This window comes from Pleurodeles waltl, chromosome 4_1, assembly GCF_031143425.1.
Source record: "Pleurodeles waltl isolate 20211129_DDA chromosome 4_1, aPleWal1.hap1.20221129, whole genome shotgun sequence".
NCBI classification, from domain to species: domain Eukaryota; kingdom Metazoa; phylum Chordata; class Amphibia; order Caudata; family Salamandridae; genus Pleurodeles; species Pleurodeles waltl.
Window position 1 is genome coordinate 390,085,765 of NC_090442.1, and position 20,657 is coordinate 390,106,421.

The 20,657-nt window shown below is 43.7% G+C and overlaps 1 protein-coding gene across 3 annotated transcripts in view; it reads right to left on the minus strand.

Annotated features, from left to right (window-relative positions):
* KRAS (KRAS proto-oncogene, GTPase) overlaps positions 1-20,657 on the minus strand; it is a 77,583-nt gene that overhangs the window by 18,328 nt on the left and 38,598 nt on the right. The window contains exons 5-6 of one of the 3 annotated variants that reach the window (XM_069228592.1): positions 18,079-18,194; position 17,302 (exon numbers count right to left, since the gene is read on the minus strand). The exons of 1 other annotated variant lie outside the window; for it this stretch is intronic. In XM_069228592.1, coding sequence (XP_069084693.1) covers position 17,302; positions 18,079-18,194 — 117 coding nt within the window. Of the gene's footprint in view, positions 1-17,301; positions 17,303-18,070; positions 18,195-20,657 lie in introns of all 3 variants that reach the window. One more of the 3 variants, XM_069228590.1, reaches the window with a different exon arrangement.

Consider the following 20,657-nt stretch of genomic DNA (forward strand, 5'->3'; position numbering starts at 1 on the left):
ACATATGCTATACAAAACTCACATAGCACTGCACTAATGAGCAAAATAGTGCAGAAAAAATACAAAACAACTTTAGATATCTCGAATGGGTTCTTCTGCCAGAATATAGCACCTGAAAACAGGGACTTAACAAGCTTTAGCGCATTAGTCTCTCAGAAAAAAATCTGTTGTTTGCCTCAAGGGTATAAGAACAGCCCAGGACTGTTTGCGGCTCGTGTGACTGCTATTTTACACGAGATAGACCCTGAAGCATTGTCATATGTGGATGATATATATCTCACGGATGACGAGTTACTACAACATTTAAGACGGGTAGCCCACATTGTTGTAGGGTTTGCTGAACTCGGATACAAATTTAACTTTAAAAAAAAATCAAAAATTGCCTTCCTCAGCATCCTGGTCCTGGTATATGAGCTGTCGAGTGAGGGGGAAGAGCCCAATGCCACAATTTTAAGAAACATGTGCACAATTACAACCACCAAATACGATTAAAAAACTTAAATCGGTGTTGGGTTTTCTAAATTTTGGCAGAACATACATTCCTGATTATGCAACACGCATAAAACCTTTATATTACTTAATACGTCCCGATTTTTCAAGTAAATACTGGACAGTAGAACACACACACACACACACACACACCGAGATTTGCAGACAGACATGCTAGCAGCGAAACACTTACACACAAGGGACAACAAAACACACTTGGTCATCAGGGTAATAGCTGGGGCCATCGGTTTCACCTATGTGACATTTAATGAGGGTGAGACAGTCCCGACAGCATACAAATCATGTTTGTATTCAGCTGCTGAACAACGCTTTGTACCCGCGGAGAAAATTCTCACTGGTGTGCAGATGGCTGTTATTAAAGAAAGACCTCTTGCCCAAGGAAAACGCATTATTGTCGTTTCTCCGATTCCAGCCCTGGAGGCTATTGCAAAAGCTAGCGTTCCGAACGCGAAATCACTTCACCCACGTTGGATACAATGGGCTACGTCTCTAACAGCCACTGATGTAGACTACATATTTGACCCAAAATTACAAACTCAAGAATTTCTAAAATATGAAGTAGAATATCCAGAGTTCTAGCAAATACTTTGCCTATTGATCAATACCATAGAGTCATGTACACCGATGGCTCTGCGCAACCAGCGATTGGAACTAAACATCAGTATTCTGCTGCATGCGCAGTCGTAAGCGGCTATATGGAGGGGAGAAATTCTGTCCCCAACATACCTATACACAGACCTTAGGGGATTGTACAGCACAATTGGCTGAGCTAAAAGCTCTGCTGATGGCACTAGAACATACGGATCCGACACAGTTCACACTGATTGTGATTCATATTATTGCGTCCAGTCTTTTAATGAATACCTGCATTACTGGCGTTTGAATGGGTTCAGAGATTCTAAATGCAACACCATAAAACACAGACTCCTGTGGGGGAAGGTAGCAGACCTGAAAGAGACGCTACCCAAAGTCCATCTTGTGCATACAATTGGACACCAGCGCGTTGGAATACACGTTGCTGGAAATACTTTGACTGATGAAGCTGCAAAGTCAGCAGTTGCCACTGTAGCTGCAGTAACTCGTTCGAGTTCCAAACCAGACACAGACATTATGGCTGCCATAAAAGCTACGGTTGATGGCACGCCTTATCCTAAAGGATTTCCTAATAAATATCAATACTTGATGGGAGCTATACTGAACGCTGAAGTTAAAATTCCAGGTGTAGGCGTATGCAACATCCCCAATAAAGATGTAAGACCTCAATTGATTAAAGCAGCGCATGAGGGGGTGGCATCTGCACATGCTGGTGTGGCGGTTACAATTTCACTCTTACAGGCCTGTTATTGGTGGCCCGGTCTCTATAAAGAGACTAAGCAGTATGCCCTTTGTTGTGACATCTGTCAACAAATTAAAGTTTCCATGGCCAAGCGCCCGCCGCAGACACCCTTTTTAATTTCTAACAGACCATTACAGTGTGTGTACTTGGACCACTGTGGCCCACTAACACCTGATAATGCATACAAATACATATTAGTCGCTGTTGATTCATGCTCCACGTTTGTGTGGGTGTGGCCACAACGCTCGGCTGACGCTCGGACTGTTATTTAAGATTTGCGAGTATTTATCGGTACATATGCAGTTGCAGCGTTCCGTTCGGACCAGGGCCCTGCTTTCGCCTCAAGGGCATTCAGGGACACCATGGCTTCGTTGGGGGTCCAGCTACAGTACTCGTCTCCATTTCATCCCGAGGGAAATAGTGTTGTGGAGAGATTAAACCGCGATTTAAAGCAATCCTTAACAGCCAGAGTCTTAGGTACGGGTCGTAGTTGGCTAATCCACCTATATGGAGTTCAGAGAGCACTAAATAACCTGCCTAGAAGGTCCCTGGGGGTCGTACTTCATATGAGTGCCTGTTTGGAACACAAATGTTTGTTCCGGATCTTGATGGTCCTGGCGTGGAGGCAGCAGAAACACCCTTTGACATAAATGATCATGTCACTGTTTTACAGGAATTACAACAGTTCCGTGAAGATAACTTCTAAAAGTGCTGCCTCCACAGGAATTAAGGATGTGCGTGTAACATCTACCGGCTGGATTCCCAGGATTGGGGATCTTGTACGTGAAAAGGTTGCAGTGAAAAAATAATTTGGCCCTTCTTATCGGGCACCAGTCCCTGTATTGGGAGTACACGGTACCAGAACTGTTATACTACCACCGTTGCCAGGTGTCAAAGAAAATCGTTTTGTTTCAATTGACAATGTCAAATTACAGCATGTGGCCGATTCTGCACAGCCGACCAAGAGGAACATCCAGTAGTTCCCGAATACCTCTCACTACTGGAGAAGAAGTTCCGCTTCAAGTTGTTTATACCAACACTGATACCTCTCCGAGCTTGGGGAGGGTGGATGATGATGATCTTGCATTAGTTCCACTAACAACAAGTAATTAAGAAACATTTGATCAAGTCACTACGACTACTAGCCAGATGGATGGTGCTGTCTATAGTGTACCACCACAGGAAACACCTACTCCACCGTTGGCCACGGCTACGCCATTTGCACGAACAGCCTCTGGTTACTTTGCCAACTACAACGACAGTCTATCGGACTCGTTTGCCTCTTCGACAGCTGGTCTGTCAGGTGCACGTAAGCTGATGCATTGGCTTAAAGAAACATATTTCATTTTTCCATGGAACTATGTATGGCTTTCCTGGACTGTCATAGCTTTTCTGCTTTGGACTGGTTTTGTTATTACTTTTTTCTTGTTGATACATGGCCATTTTCTTCCCGAGAGATCAGGGGTTGCACAGGTGGAGGAGGTTTTGAAACCACATTTTTCATCACATAAGATTCGAAGAGACTTGTCTTTTGTGAACATTTCTGCAGTACCAATTCCTGATGGGATTGTGCGGGACAAAGTCATGTTTGATATATATGGTCCAAATGAAATTATTCAAGTACCGTATGTGTTAAAATTCATGAACGATATAGTCATACCAGGCATTGTATCTGATGATTGGGATGTGAAAACAGTTGGTTCTATGATGACAGAATTGCAATATTATACTGTGTATGAAAACGAAGATGTTTACCAGTTTAAAGAAAATTATGGTGATATGTTTTGCTATAATTATTATGGGCACCACTTCATACATAGAGCGAGCAGTCCAAAGACGATATTTAATTACACGCAATGGGAACATTGTCCAACTCCCCCACAAGGGAGTTCAAAAACGTATACTGAAAAGTTTGCGTATTTTTCTGGGCATCGTCAAAAAATTGCTGTCATTATTTTAAGGTAACTCCTACTAAGGATATACATATGTTATTGACTAACACAAAAGGTATATATTCGGACTCCTTTGTTTCCCCGGTTATCAATTGAAGGTTATGAATATTGGTCAAAATATGTTAATTTGAAAAGTGTTTGGGGAACAAAAAATTGGCAGACCAAGGGTACAGAAACATTGTTTAGAGCATGTCTCATACCTGTTCAAATGATCTTTTTAAATGAAACGGTACAACAGACAAGTTGTTTAGGAATAGCAACAATCAGAGAATTAAACATGCCCAATATACTTGCCCCTGCAAAATTTGATAACTGGCAAAAGTACGCGAAGGTGACTATAAATGAGCTCAATGAGTGTGTCCAGAATGGTACATTTAATGCTTCACTGACAAGTCCAGGTGGGGGGTTGTTGTGGCCAATAGATACCAACGGGTGTCATCAACGTTTTGTCTCCTCCTCGGGGGGTTTCCGAACTAGTAGGCCAGACCCTCGCTATTTATCACCAGAACATGCTGACATAATTACAACATACAGGTAGGAAAATTGTGCCAACAGTGGCTAAAATCATCCTCACTAGACGCGGTTAAGGTACACCTCAATCTCCTGTCTAACAACAGTGACTTACAAGATTTCTTGTCAGGACCCAAGTTACCACGTAGGAAGCGTTTCTTGTATGAAGTATAGAATGAAATATGGAAACTTTCCCAACAAAAGGCTGCAGCTCGGTTGAGGCAAATAGATCAGGAAAATTTGAAAAAGGCATTAGATGTTGTGGAGAATGGGATTCACACCTTGTCCGACCGGATATATACAATTAACAACATTGTTTCTTCTGCCATAGACATTATATTGATCTGGTATGTCTTCTTTATATCATGGACAGAGTCAGACCAGGTCCATTATGCAGTTGGGTTGGACACTTCAGACATTGAAGGCGGGTTGCGTTCCGTGGCAGCACATCAGTGCCAGGGAAATATTTTTTCCTTTAATTTGATGCGGCAACAACTAATGGCTAAGAAGGAAGCGACTTACGTCATGCATAATATTGAAAAGATAGAAAGACTGCCTTTTACCGTGACAGAGATTCCTTCGGCAGAGTGGTTGATACATGGGGTTATTAATCAGCCTATTTCTACATTACAATTCACTTCTTGTTTGAAACACGTTCCGGTAGGCAGATATGAAAAGTTGGGAGATAGTTACATCCATGAGGTGTGGAAGCTTCCCTTCTCGTACAAATGCCTCAATGGCATAAAAGAGGTCTTTCTTAGCGGTAGTGAATGCGAGACTTCAGTCAGCCATTCGATGATTTGTAAGCAGCTGTCCTTGCATGGGGGGGGAGTAATGCTTTGGTTGCAAACTTGGCTTGCTATCTGAAGGGAGGTCCAGTCCCCTTGATTAAACGTACGTTCCAGGTGCTTTCAAACAGCAGCTACGTCCTTCTCTATAGTGAAGACTGTTGTGGCATGCGGGCCGGAATAGTTTACGTTGTTTCGGTCTCTAAGGTCGTTACATGCTGCGGGAACGTGTTGTTTCCCCCCACTAAATTAAGGGAGGTAGCGGATATCTGGCCTCATATTGCTACTTCCAAGGTGAATTTTGACAAGTTGAGCAGACTCAAGGCTTTATTATTTCAGAAGCATGTGGCCCTTACATCTGCACGCGAGACCTACGCACTTCAAGTGGCAAGGTCATCAGCAGAAATACAGTCCCTGTTAAATACGAACTTTCCAAGACACTTTGGTGAACTCGTGGGACGTGTATTTAATGCGTCCAGCACAGCTGGAATAGCATTTTTTTTTTTTTTTTGAGCTGTTGGTATTGGTTTTGTTCACACCTTTTCCTCTATATTCGGTTTGATACCTTCAGCTATTCACTCAATATTCTGAAGTATTTTGGGGGGATTTCCAATAACTTTGGCTTTATTAGCCGGCATTTTGCAGTTGTTTTTCCGCAATGGCTGTCCCGCCGCAACAAGGACAAATGAAGGCGCTCCCATCAGCGCAGCTGTGTCGTGAACGCATGATGCAGCAGTATGGAGCAACACTCCTGGAACATTTGGGGTGTGACTATTCTGTCATTCAGACCAGTTATGGATTGAGTGCAGCCCGTGTTCCGGTGCCGTTGGTGCTCTTTTGAACATGCACAAGAAGTTTGTCTTTCACAGCAACGCCCCTCAGTGATTGATGCTGATCTGTTGATGTTTTCATTGAGGGTTCATTACCAGACACGTGCACTGCGGCTGCATTTGCTAAGAGAAGCGGATTACGAGCTACCCTTCCTGGAGGAAGTTACCATCAAATCGTTAATGGGCACTGCAAGGGATGCCGCCTTGGTTGATACCGGGGCTATGGAACACACGTGCTCCTTGGTCGTTTTTGGCGTGGACTTACCGGTTTTGTCATCTGCCGAAGTGGATGATCTCCTATGTTCAATGTCTAGCGCTTAATTCGGAACGGTTTCAAATTTACGTTTTCTTATAATTTGGCCTAAGCCGCATGCTCACTTATAAATTGTAAAGTAGTATGCTTTTGTGAATTCTTAACTTGTCAAAATTAAGTAGGGTTTTAAATATATTTTAGGTTAGGGCATTTTTAGCTTTGGCTTGAACCACTTTCTACCGACAAAGAGAGGGTGTTGTGTAGCCATTTTAAGTATAGCTCCATGCACGTTAGTTTAACATACTAGGCCGCTGTGCACTTTGCCCTAGATATATTTTATTCAGCTTTGCACTGTTATTTTACAATAACCAGTTTTACGGTCTTGTTTTAATTTCTTCTGTAAAGAAATGGCTCCCTGTTCCAGTTACCCCCCACTTTTTGCCTGATACGGACTTGACTGAGAAGTGTGCTGGGACCCTGCTAACCAGGCCCCAGCACCAGTGTTCTTTCACCTAAAATGTACCATTGTCTCCACAATTGGCACAACCCTGGCATCCAGGTAAGTCCCTTGTAACTGGTACCCCTGGTACCAAGGGCCCTGATGCCAGGGAAGGTCTCTAAGGGCTGCAGCATGTCTTATGCCACCCTAGGGACCCCTCACTCAGCACAGACACACTGCTTTCCAGCTTGTGTGTGCTGGTGGGGAGAAAATGACTAAGTCGACATGGCACTCCCCTCAGGGTGCCATGCCAACCTCACACTGCCTGTGGCATAGGTAAGTCACCCCTCTAGCAGGCCTTACAGCCCTAAGGCAGGGTTCACTATACCACAGGTAAGGGCATATGTGCATGAGCACTATGCCCCTACAGTGTCTAAGCAAAACCTTAGACATTGTAAGTGCAGGGTAGCCATAAGAGTATATAGTCTGGGAGTCTGTCATGCACAAACTCCACAGCACCATAATGGCTACACTGAATACTGGGAAGTTTGGTATCAAACTTCTCAGAATAATAAACCCACACTGATGCCAGTGTTGGATGTATTTAAAAATGCACACAGAGGGCATCTTAGAGATGCCCCCTGTATTTTACCCAATTGTTCAGTGCAGGACTGACTGGTCTGTGCCAGCCTGCTGCTGAGAGATGAGTTTCTGACCCCATGTGGTGAGGGCCTTTGTGCTCTCTGAGGACAGAAACAAAAGCCTGCTCTGGGTGGAGGTGCTTCACACCTCCCCCCTGCGGGAACTGTAACACCTAGCAGTGAGCCTCAAAAGCTCAGGCTTTGTGTTACAATGCCCCAGGGTACTCCAGCTAGTGGAGATGCCGGCCCCCTGGACACAGCCCCCACTTTTGGCGGCAAGTCCAGGAGAGATAATGAGAAAAACAAGAAGGAGTCACTGGCCAGTCAGGACAGCCCCTAAGGTGTCCTGAGCTGAGGTGACTCTGACTTTTAGAAATCCTCCATCTTGCAGATGGAGGATTCCCCTAATAGGATTAGGGATGTGCCCCCCTCTCCTCAGAGAGGAGGCACAAAGAGGGTGTAGCCATCCTCAAGGACAGTAGCCATTGGCTACTGCCCTCCCGGACCTAAACACACCCCTAAATTCAGTATTTAGGGGCACCCCAGAACCTAGATTCCTGCAACCTAAGAAGAAGAGGACTGCTGAACTGAAAACCTGCAGAGAAGACGGAGAAACCAACTGCTTTGGCCCCAGCTCTACCGGCCTGTCTCCCCACTTCTAAAGACACTGCTCCAGCAACGCGTTCCCAAGGGTCCAGCAACCTCTGAAGCCTCAGAGGACTACCCTGCATCTAGAAGGACCAAGAACTCCCAAGGACAGCGGCTCTGTTCCCCAAAGACTGCAACTTTGCAACAAAGAAGCAACTTTGAAACAACACACATTTCCCGCCGGAAGCGTGAGACTTTGCACTCTGCACCCGACACCCCCGGCTCGACTTGTGGAGAACAAACACCACAGGGAGGACTCCCCGGCGACTACAAGACCGTGAGTAGCCAGAGTTGACCCCCCCCCCCCCCGAGCCCCCACAGCGACGCCTGCAGAGGGAATCCCGAGGCTACCCCTGACCGCGACTGTCTGCTTCAAAGACCCGACGCCTGGTAAAGACACTGCACCCGCAGCCCCCAGGACCTGAAGGATCCGACCTCCAGTGCAGGAGTGACCCCCAGGTGGCCCTCTCCCTTGCCCAGGTGGTGGCTACCCCGAGGAGCCCCCCCCCCCCCTTTAGCCCCCCACTTGCCTGCATCGCTGAAGAGACCCCTTGGTCTCCCATTGATTTCTATTGAGGGTGTACTTTCTGTGTGGACTTGTGTCCCCCCCGGTGCCCTACAAAACCCCCCTGGTCTGCCCTCCGAAGACGCGGGTACCTACCTGCTGGCAGACTGGAACCAGGGCACCCCTTTTCCATTGAAGCCTATGCGTTTTGGGCACCATTTTGACCTCTGCACCTGACCGGCCCTGAGCTGCTGGTGTGGTAACTTTGGGGTTGCTCTGAACCCCCAACAGTGGGCTACCTTGGACCCAAACTTGAACCCCGTAGGTGGTCTACTTACCTGCAAAAACTAACAAACATGTACCTCCCCCAGGAACTGTTGAAAATTGCACTAAGTGTCTAGTTTTAAAATAGCTATATGTCATTTATGTGAAAACTGTATATGCTATTTTGCTAATTCAAAGTTCCTAAAGTTCCTACATGACATACCTTTCATTTGAAGTATTACTTGTAAATCATGAACCTGTGGTCTTAAAATAAACTAAGAAAATATATTTTTCTATACAAAAACCTATTGGCCTGGAATTGTCTCAGTGTGTGTTCCGCATTTATTGCCTGTGTGTGTACAACAAATGCTTAACACTACTCCTCTGATAAGCCTACTGCTCGACCACACTACCACAAAATAGAGCATTAGAATTATCTCTTTTTGCCACTATCTTACCTCTAAGGGGAACCCTTGGACTCTGTGCATGCTATTTCTTACTTTGAAATAGTACATACAGAGCCAACTTCCTTCATCTATCACACTGTTTAGCTTAGTTCAGCACTGTTCTCAAATAATGCATTCTTGATCGCCCTGTGATTCAGTCACGGCTACAGTCTGGTACAGTGCCAGTAAACATGGTAGAAGTTTAGTCTCCAGTATTAGTAGAAAATACACATCCTTACGTAGGGACGTTTTCTTAGAACATTTGCTTGTTAGTTATAAAAACACTCTCTAGTCCTAGTACACGTCAAGAGGGAGATTCCAGCCAGGGAACCACAACTGTATGCTGAATGTCCCATTGCAGATGCTGACGCAGATCGCAGGCCTTTGCTCAGGTATGAGAGTTGATGTCCTTCCAAAGGAACCTGAAAGGCAGGCTTATAGCTTAACATGCTGTGCTCAAAATATAAATTAGAGAGAGAATAATCTAGCGGCACTATGATAGCCTTATTCTTGTGCTTCACTCTCATCGTCACTATTTTATTATTACTGTGTTGTGTAGTTCTGGTTATTGCAGCTCACGCTCTGCTATCCAAATTGCAGTTGTTTTATTAAACCAATCTTTAAAACTTACACTGCCTTTATTGTCATTTATATATGAGACCGTAATGTGTATGAGAGAACCGGTTGGGACCTGAGTGACCACGACTTCCCTGAGAAGTACTGATAGGTCATGGGCTCGGCTGCCCAATTGTCTCTGCCATTTGGGAGAGATGAGTCACTGCTAGTTAGCAGGAGCAAAACACGGATTTGGAGTGACAAGCATCATCCACCGTGGGTCAAACTCAGTCTCCCACATTGTGGACGATCTTGCTGCTCAAAATCCAGTAGCCTCATTTAGATAATGAGAGCCTACGCAACAGAAGCACTTCCCTGCTACTGTGGCATGGGACACAATATACTTGGTCCTTTCTCCCTGACGTGGCTACAGCTGCGGTGGGACTACAACCCCCAGCAAGCCCACACAAACCAGGAGGAGGGGCATACCGCGCTTTACAGAGCTTCCATACTACAGTGATGCAGCATGAGCCTGGGTGCGAGACCAGGCCCGTCTTCCCCAAACAGCCACAGGGCTGGGCCATCCCTCTTTCTTATGATTATTGCCATCTGTGTTTTGCAGAGGAAAGGGTAAGCAATCATTGCTGTAGACCCTGAAGTCCTGGTATTCGCTCCTCCCTCTAAGGACATTGTCTCAAATGGTGCTTCTAAATCTTCGATCCATTCTTTTTTGACAACTGCAGTGGGGGCTATTATTGAGGAAATCTTCACGTTATAGGAAAAACTAGGTATTCACCCTATATTTTGGAGTATAATACAATGTCTCCACTTTGTACTGCTGCTGCGGGCTCTCCTGATGGTGGGAAGGGTGAGGAGACCCAGCCAGGAGGGTTAACTAAATTTAACTAAAGTTGCTGATTGATGGACTCCTGCAACTGCTAGTACGAAATTTTCCCTTGACAATGACTCCCCTTACACAGATAAAAGAAAGCCTGGTGCACTTTCTGCTCAGCACCTAATTCAAAGGGCCTTACTGATCTGGCTTCCAGGATAAAGGACTATGGGACTGAAGCCTCAAAAGATCACTCCTATGATGTTAATTTTTATGAGATTGAATATTATGGGAAATCAATGATAGAGGCTGCTTTCGATAAATCTTTGGAGAAACTGGCTGCTACTGAATGTAGCCTAAATATCCTAACTTTGTTTTGTAATGCTAATATGTTGAAAAGTGATGTGTGCCCCATATCTAAGGGGATGGCTTTGGCTGAGCGGGAAACAGTGACACATAAGGAACCCATCCAGGGATCCCCTAGCCAGCCCTGTTTGTCCAAGGAGGGTTTGTTACTGCCATTTACTATGCTTTTTATTAATATACCCACAACCGTGAACCAGGTGTGCCCGACCAGCCTGTTTCATCTACTGAGGTAGGGGTCAGCTGGGTCTGCTGGTCAACAGAGAGGCCCTAGGACTAATCTTGCTCACAAATCAACAAAGTGGGGAATGAGTATTACGAGCTCCAAAGATGGCCCAGTCTCCTCACTAGTTGTTTTTGGCCTCCCACCCGCTTCAGCTCCCTACATTGTGGTCCTGACTGGGGTCCCTATGTTGAAACATGGGGGCAGGAAGACTTCTCCAGTCTGAGAAATAAGGTTACCCATTGGTTATCGCTGAGTGGTGAAGGGCAAACTCAGACAGACAGGCTCATTGAGGGTGGACTGGACTGGTCTATGCCTGAAACCACCATGGGGAACTGTGTTGCCATACATTTTAACTGCTCCAGAGCTGTCTAAATGGTCCTGAATCTAGCCAGAAGGGTCACTAGAAGACTAACATCCAGCCTTATCCTCTAGGTAACTTTGATCACTCACTGGCAGTTGAACTTAATCCAAGGGCTAGCAATTGCCGTGTGGTCCCAGGGTACTCGGGCCTGTGGCATTTGTTAACCATGATTTTGCCATATCCACTCAACTGGTTTGAGGTTTTGGGGGCAGATTCACTAGACTGACTGCATAGCTCTGACCGTACATGGTTCTTTGATAGCAGGAAAACTGGCAATAAGGTAAAAGTATGAGGGGTACCAGAACAGGTGGCCAATATGGGCACCCTGCAGACAGGAATTCATATAATCTTGGAAGAGGATCGTCTCCTCCCATTTTGCCCGACACCCCTGATAAATTTATGAATATTGAGGACACTAGTGTTAGTCTGTGTCACATGATAGTGAGGGGAGACTGAGTGAGACACTTACTACAGGAGAATTAGAACAGCTAGTTGATAGAAGGGGCCATAGCAAACGAGTACCTTTACTATGGATTAGGGTGACCCCACCTAGGTCATCAGTTACCCCTGTCAATAACATGTGTAAATGGTTTACTAATGCCTGCCAACCCATGGTAGCCTTCTGGAATGTAGCAAGCAAAAAACTAAAGAAGCAACCCTTATTGACTGTTATATCCAAGATCCTACGGCATAATATGTCTGCAGGAGACATGGGCTGTAGAAGGCTCCTTTTTCATGGAAGGGTATTTATCATATTCTACCCCGGTATATCCCTCTTTGAGGAGACACCCAAAGGGAGGTTTGTTGAATTTGTTTCCCATTTCTTTGGACTACAGATTTAAGGAGATGGCACCACACTCCGCAAATAGGCACTTAAGCTTTCCTGCGGTTGGTAAAGTTGTACTGATTAACATTTATAAAGCAACCACAGCAGGTCAAACTATTAAGGTTGACAAAGGTAATCCCAGATGATTTTTTATAAACCCCTTGTGGTGACTAAATGGGGAGAGTTTGAAACCTCTATAGAGGGCTCGTGCTCAGATACTGCCTTCCTAAATGCATACTCCGATTGGGAAGGAAATCAAGTCGGAACTATCACTTCACTCTAAACCATTGAAGAGTAGCGATCCATGGTAGTTTAATAAGGATTAATCAAGACCCCACAAACTGTTAGTAGTTGCCATTAAAGCCACCCCTAAAGATCACCGCCTAATAGCTAGTTGCCGAATTGCATACAAGAAGGTGCTAGACACGAGAAAGAGGGGACTTGGAGAGAAGGCTGAGGATAAGTCAGTTGATATTCTGGGGCCGACAGGAGCAAATTCTTGGAGGTGGTTAACCGCCCATTATTTAATGATCAAGGGGGGAAATAATGGTATATCATCTCATATTCTTCCCGAAATATGTATAGATATTTTCAAGTGCATTAACAATGCCCCCGTTCAATGAGAGTCAATGTGAGAGATGGCAAGGAGGTGGAGAAACCCATGGTGCACACCTACGCACAGCTTTTAATGGGGTCTGTTATTGAGCTCTATTTGCTTAATATACATAACGTCCACCATCGATTTCACCTCACAAGATTAAGATTCAACCAGATATCTTTACTGATGGCCTTACCCCAGCCAATCAAGGGGAATAGACAGATTGCCATCTGTACGTGACCATTTTTCTACCCAGAATCTTGTTCATTTTAGGTCTGCATTTCTTTTTTATGATACTCCTCGTAAGACCTTTTTGTTACCCCCTGCTGGAAACCCTGAATTCTGTACAGGCTAAGCATGCCCTTTGGTTTCTTCAATTACTCCCTGATGTTTTAGTAACAAATGTGGTTGCCCATTTTCTGGCGACACCTTTGAGGTGAACGATCGTGAATTTTTGGATCCTGGACTTAGCACTTAATCGCACCTCTGGTTATGGCTTTGTAGCTGGTGGTCCAACTTAATGTAACTGCCCGGTCGTATAAGATTTGTGCATCATTGAATCTCACCTACCAACTGCATTCTTTGAATATGCTTTGAGGGACTGGAATGACCCTACTTACCACACACTAAAACAATATGGTGTTTTTGTTCCTGTCTGTTACTTATAATACCTTTTGTGTGTTAAGTTAGGTCAGTCAAAATACTTTGCACTTGAATGACGTTTTACCCCCAATTATATATTGTTTTTATTGGGCACAGGTTAGGTTGGGGAGAATTTAAGAGTGAACTGTATTGGTCTATGAAAGTGTGAAACATCTTATATTTGGTTGTCCTACACATCATAGCAGAATAGTTTTTAATTTTAAGTGGATTTGGATGTTATATTATGATTTTGGTCCTAAGGGGCCTAGTTTATGAGGTATGGGGGATCTTTTTATGATCATATATGTTTTTGAAATGTATGAATTGTGTTTATACGCATCTGTATATTTTTAGTAGGATTGGTCGTTTTTATCATGTACTTTGATGGTTCTTTTACGGCCGAAAACAGTTTTATGATGATGAATGTTTGGGTAAGTCTTATGTTTGAGAGGTATTTTTTGAGCGCTGTAACATTTTCTCAGAATGCAATTTAGGAATACAGCTAGCAATACCGGATGGTCAGGATGTTTTTGGATTATCAGTGCATTAATATGTTAAAAAATAAAAAATATATAAAAAAAATACAACAAACCATTCAACACACACAAAAAAAAATATGGTATATAAAATAAGGACTGATAAAGAAATCAGGAAATCAAGCTCCTTCCTAGCCAGAAATTCTATTCCAAGCCCTCAGTGCTATATTTTCCTTAAAACTGATGATATCTATGGCAAAAAAATTAATTACTAGGACTGTTGGTCACCACCTACCTACTTTGAAAGCTCAGAACCAACGATCACAGATTGAGGACAATTATCTTCAATGGAGAGGAGCTTACAGTGTGCTCATGGGGTCAGAACTGGGGCAGTCAAAATCACAATCTCAAGTCTTTTGGAACAGCTCAAATGGTTGTCAGCTCAAATTACTACACTTCATTCTAGAACTATAGCTCTCTACACTACTGTGATTTGGGGGTTGAGAGTTTTGAGGTTTTGCTGTACGTATCCCAGATTCAAAGAATTACCCACATGCTGGCTTCCCGAATAACTGCCAAAAGCCTTATTTAAGACCAGCAAGCAAAATGGTAATTTCAGGATTAAATGTAGTGCAATGTCCAGAGGCCAAAGAAGCAGCACGAGTCAGGAGTACAGTGGCTACCCTAATGAGCACTTATGACAAAATCACAGAAAAACATTACTTGAAAGGCCCTGTATATCTGGAATATTCACGCTCCAAGATCTAGGACTCCAACTGCTTTCTCTCCTTTAAATAGCTGGCAACAACTGACCACAATACCAAAACCTCTGGAACCACCTAATCGATTTTCACAGGGTCCACAATGGAGGAGTAAAGGTGACCATGTCTAGCTACTCAGCTGAATCTCTAACCATGTGGAGCCCTCTTTCAGCTACTCTTGTAATTACTCTAGGCCAGGGTGCGTGGTGCAGGTGGTGAGAAGGGAAGGTGCAGAAACATCTTCTCATGCCAACACTGGGTACCCTGCAGGATTGACAGGGTCAGGTATTAGGCAAGCTCAAACCCCAACCAAACACTGCAGAAGACCACTCTTTCCATGGACCCTGGATGACAGAAACATTATGTTGGATTCTTCTAGAAACACAAATGGTGGTGGGAGAAATCCTCGCAAGTACGACTGACAATAACTCTGGTAGCATTCCAACCCATTATTTTTTGCCCACCAGGCTGCCCCAGTTTGAACCCAGCATATGCAATGAGTTTTGACTCTGTTCCAATAAGAACAGTCCAGCCCGAAAGGCCAGGACAGGATCTTCCCAAATCAGAATACAAGCAACTCAAGACCGGTTTTGCCCTGGTGAAAAGCCACTGCAAGCAAATGTAGCGCGAATGAGGAAAAATACATCAAATCTACCTCAAGACACCACCACAAGCATATACAAACACTAAGTGCATTGATGCCAGAGAAGCACCAACACCCATCCTAAACATATCCATCGACAGCCACATTCCCGGACACATGCTTGTCATGCACCTGCTCAAGAAACCTTCCGCTGACCCAGTCACACTTTCTAACCAGACCCATTTCCCACCCATCATACCAAGCCAAGGTCTAAGAGAAGCTAATATACAGATGCTTCACCGGCCACCACCAGGTCCTTGACTACAGGCAGTCTGGATCTAAGCACAACCACAGTAGAAAAAAACAGTACGCATCGCTGCCAGAGGACATCCAACATGATCCTTGACTGAACAGATCTGGCAGCCATTATTCTTCTGGGACTCTCACTATTGGACATTGTCTCACACCCTATTCTTATGAAGGGCTGCCAGAGGTTGGTACCCAAGGACCCAAGTCACAGATGGATCTGCCCCTTCCTAACAGATAGAACACAAGCTGTCCGGCTCCCATGTAAAGTGACCACTACGGCATTAATATTAGTATCGTAGGGCTCGGATTGCAGGTAGGTCATTCCATGGGGGTGGCGTAGCGACCAAGAAGGACAAAAGATTAAGAAGGACAAAAGATTAATGTGGGCAAAAGATTAAGGTGGGCAAAAGATAATCCCAGATTTTTATTTTAATATATATTTTTTTTATTTAAAGGTCCTCGTGCGGATTAAAAGGGGAGAATTTGAAACCTGTATGGAGGCCCAAAAACTAATCTGCAGAGTGCATCAAGGCTCATAGCCGAGCCTCACCCTCTATAACACATACATGAACCCCGTCCCCTGGCCTATGTTATCCACACACACCAACAACTTCTCCTACATCAACACCAAACTCATACTCTTCTTCTCAGACAAGGCCACCAAAACAAGTTCACAACCTGCATGATCCAAGTTGCTAACTGGATGAAAGCCAACACTCTCAACCTCACAAACAAGACAGAAGTAGTGATCTTTGACAAGAACACCTAGCTCTGGGACTCCACCTGGTGCCCAGCTGAACTATGACCTACAGCCAGCACCCATCAAGGAACCTCTAAATCATTATCAACAGCAAGTTGGACATGACCTGTCAATGTCGTCACTGCGTCCTACTTCTACACCCTCAAGATGCTAAACATGCTAAAGAATATCTTCAAAATAGCTCCCAAGCAACAGCAGAACAACTGCCACTCAGGCCCTTGCCCCCAGGAAGTTGGACTACAAGAACATCCGCTAGGCTGGGGTCACCAAGCAACCGACCAGAAGACTAAAAGCCATACAGCACTCCACAGTCACTCACTCTCACCTCTCGGGCCCTGCACTTACTCCTGATACCCAAACACGCACATTCAAAACACCTCACACACATTTAAGGCCCTACACAACTTGAGTCACCACCTATCTGAACAGTTGCATCTCCTTCCACCAATCACCCAGACATCTGCTCTGCAGGATTCCTAGATGGGCATATCCCAATCATACACAGAACCAGATCAGGAAGACAGGCATTCATTCTTACATCGCTGCTAAAACTACATCAGGGTCTCCTCTTCTCGACTTGAATTCCACATGAACCTGAAGACCTGGACTTTTAATTAACAAACCTAATCTACACAGGGCTAAGGGGTCACCTGTTCAGCATCAGGGTACCCTCGCAGGTGTTAGTGTGCTTTCAAATACACAAATCAAGAGACATATTGCAAGCATACATACCATCACATTTTGCCTGTTTCATGTACCACCCTATATGTGGCAAGGGTATGCCCAGACATGGATCGCATGCTCACTGTGTCACTGGGATTAAGCTCATCATTCCTGGTTTAGACTTCGTCCCAGTCTTGCATGAAGGCATCAGTCAGAAAGAGTACCCTGGTTGTCAGTTCTACCGTAATGGGGTGACTCTCCAACCTTGGTTGAAGAGAGTGTATCTGTCAAGGGTATCAGCAGTTACATACCTGGCTCTCCTACAATGTTCAAGTACTGGAGTCCTGGCAATAATAAACTGCATAGGCATTGCATTATCAGCCCATGCAAGCACCGTAGATGGTAGAACTCTCCTCAGGGCTGGTTCCAACCTACCCAAGTGAGATGTTTATTGGATCCTAAATAGGATGCTACATTTCACAAAGGGGCAAATCAGGCAGAAATAGGAGAGGGAACCTGGGGCCATTCTGGCAGAGGCAATGGAGCAGTTTCAAACTGACTTCCCTCCCCCACTAGACAATTAAACTTTACAATTAAGTGGTGGTACAGAGGTAAGGCAGGGAAAAGGCAAATTTGCAGGCTCCCACGTTATAGAAAATAGTTTATGGGAGTGGATTCTTACTGACTTTTGCCTTCAGCAAAACTCTTCTTTCACAAGTATCTGAAAAAGCACCCATTTTAATTATTTCCTTCCATTCTACTCTCAACAAAAAGGGCATGTTCTAAGTCTAGTGACATATATGCTCATAGTATATTAAACTGTGCAGCTCTTGTTGAACGTTTAACTCTTTAGGAACAGCAATACAGGAACTGTGAAATCCAATGGAAACAGCAGGAGCAAGATCAAGTTATAATAGGCTTCACAGACATCTCCAGATTGCACAAGTTTGAAAATTGTTGAATTCTGTATTTTGAGTACCTTGCAGAACTTACCTAGTTACATTACAACGCATTTTTTTATTTTCACGCATCCAGGGGTCTTTTCTTCTTTGCAGATTTTTTTCAATCTGTATTGCCGAATTTCTCTCACCAATGTATAAAAAGCATCCTCCACTCTCTGCATTGTAAAACATAACTCTTTAAAGTTTGTTTCATTAGGAAATATGATGGGATGAACCAAGGGCAAAACAGAATTAGTTATTTACTTTCTTGTGAGGACGATGAAGGCGATAGAACATCTTCAGTTTGGTCACTTTTCATAATGCATTTCATTTTCAGTAGTGGTGTATCCTCACAGGCACTCAAAATTCAGCAGAACATTTGCTGACACCCTCACCACTTGCTTGAATCAAAAAAATAAATCAAACGAAACAGTGGCAAGTAGTCTGCAGTTTAGTTTTTTGGACCTAGTCACCTTAATAGAAGACTACACTAAAAGTAGAGTGCTTGTGTGCCCTCAATATGACAAATAGGTGGTTACTAATCTTTAGGATGGATATATTAAATAGAACAATCAGGAATAATACAAACAGTGGTCACCGCACCACTTCAGTGTATCATTTCGATCCAGAGTAGTTTATTTGCAAAATACATTGCCAACATGGCATGCACTGTGTAAGTAAGAATTACAAATATAAGGGCATAATTTCAAGAATGGAACCACATTGACCCGCATATGAAGAATGTTTGCACAATTTATGTGCAGTAGAACTTCGTAGTGGCATTGAAATAAATAAGTAAAGCAGGATCTCGTAACTTTGGTGAATTAGCCCTGCCAATGTGAGGCTCGTACTGGATGCACAAAATGGTGACCCTCAGACCAGGTTGCCATAATGGAGAGACTAGTTACTTATTCAAACTAAGATTCCATCTCTTCAAACGTATAGTTGCTGCTTTTTCTAGAAGCCATTCACAATGACCTTAAATTCTCTATTTTCTTTAGCATCCATCTCATGGGGAATGCTTCCGCGCAGAACTGATGGACATCTAAACACAGCAGACTGTACCAGCATCACACGCCATGGAGTTATTGCTGTGGCCATTTCACAGCTTGGAGTATTGCTGTATTTTGTGAAAGCTTGCTTACATGCCATAATAGGAATCCAACCAATCAATCAATGCAGGTGAAACTTAACAGGCCCTACAAGGAGACTGTAACTGCCAGTAAAATGAAAGTGACACCTTTCCAGATGACTCACCAAACGTATCTGCAAAACAGTCAGATGTGCCTCATCTTTCTTTTTCTGCACTAGCCAGGCTGTGAACTACAAGTGAGCTTCCACTCTACTCATCTTCAGGATGGTTAGGAATAGCGCTTGGCAGTATAAAGGTTTATGAAACCACTCTTTCATAAACTAAATTCTTTGTATGCCCCTTCTTTTCAAGGATACTCTAACACACAAGTACTAAATGACACTAACAATGTTATACGTTCTCAAGAAGCAATTTTTTTTAAATATTCAGCAGACAACATAGGCAGACAACATTTATCAGTGTGTATATCTCATTCCTAGCGTTGTTCTGTTATTTGAATGAAAATTTAACTCATGCATTATTCATGAAAAGCTGTGATGAAGTGGAGTGGGGCCACACTGCTCATGATTTTAATACTTAGCTTAAGTCTCAAAGAAAGCCTCAAACCATGTTCAGTGAACACACCAGTTCACTTTTAAGACACAAGGATGCATTCAAAAGGTCCCTGGCTCCAACAGGAGGCAAGCATTAGGTTCATCCATACCAAGAGATTCGGCTAACTCAGTCTTTTGAGACTATGAATTTCTTTGCATCAAGGAAAAGCAGTAGCTGAGGCATATTTGTGCTGTATGCTAAGCTAAACCAGGTCACCTTTGCACTCAAGTAAAGAAAGCAACTTTCAAACCTGGCTGTCACTCCTAATGAAGCACCTCAGCATCTGCATGTCCAGGCTAAGGGGATATGCAAATATGGAGGCCGGCTAAGAGGTGATGCCTTTGTCTCTACTAAATTTACAACTGCTAGGTTACCATAAACTTCCTACGCGATACTAGTCATCCATGAACTACATGCAATGGATGTCGCTATCATACTTTTTAAACCTTTTTATCATCTAGTATTTACAACTAACTGTGGCCTAAATGGTAACTGGAAACTAATAGCCACAATTTGTAGCCACTGTAGTCAACCTTTGTTTTTGGTTGTAGTTGGCCTAGAGAATTCTAGTAGACAGGCTTTGAGTTAATGAGTCCTCTTACCACTAAATTATGAGCACAAAACCATGTAAAGTTGGTGCATCGTAAACCAACAATTCTTAACAAAAGTGCTAATGTAATATTTTAGGATAATATGTTCATCCCCGGTAAAGCTGTGGTTATTCATATGATCTGCAAAATGTGAGGGAAGCCCAAAAAGGGTAAAGCGGGGTCCATAAGAAAAAGAGGCAGCAACTATGCTTTAGGCAAGTAAGATGTAAAATTATCTCCTAGTGCACTGTTCTGAGTTTCAAACCGCCGGATTTCAAACACACAATATATCATACATATATATCATATACATACATATATATATATATATATATATACACACACACACACACACAGAGAAT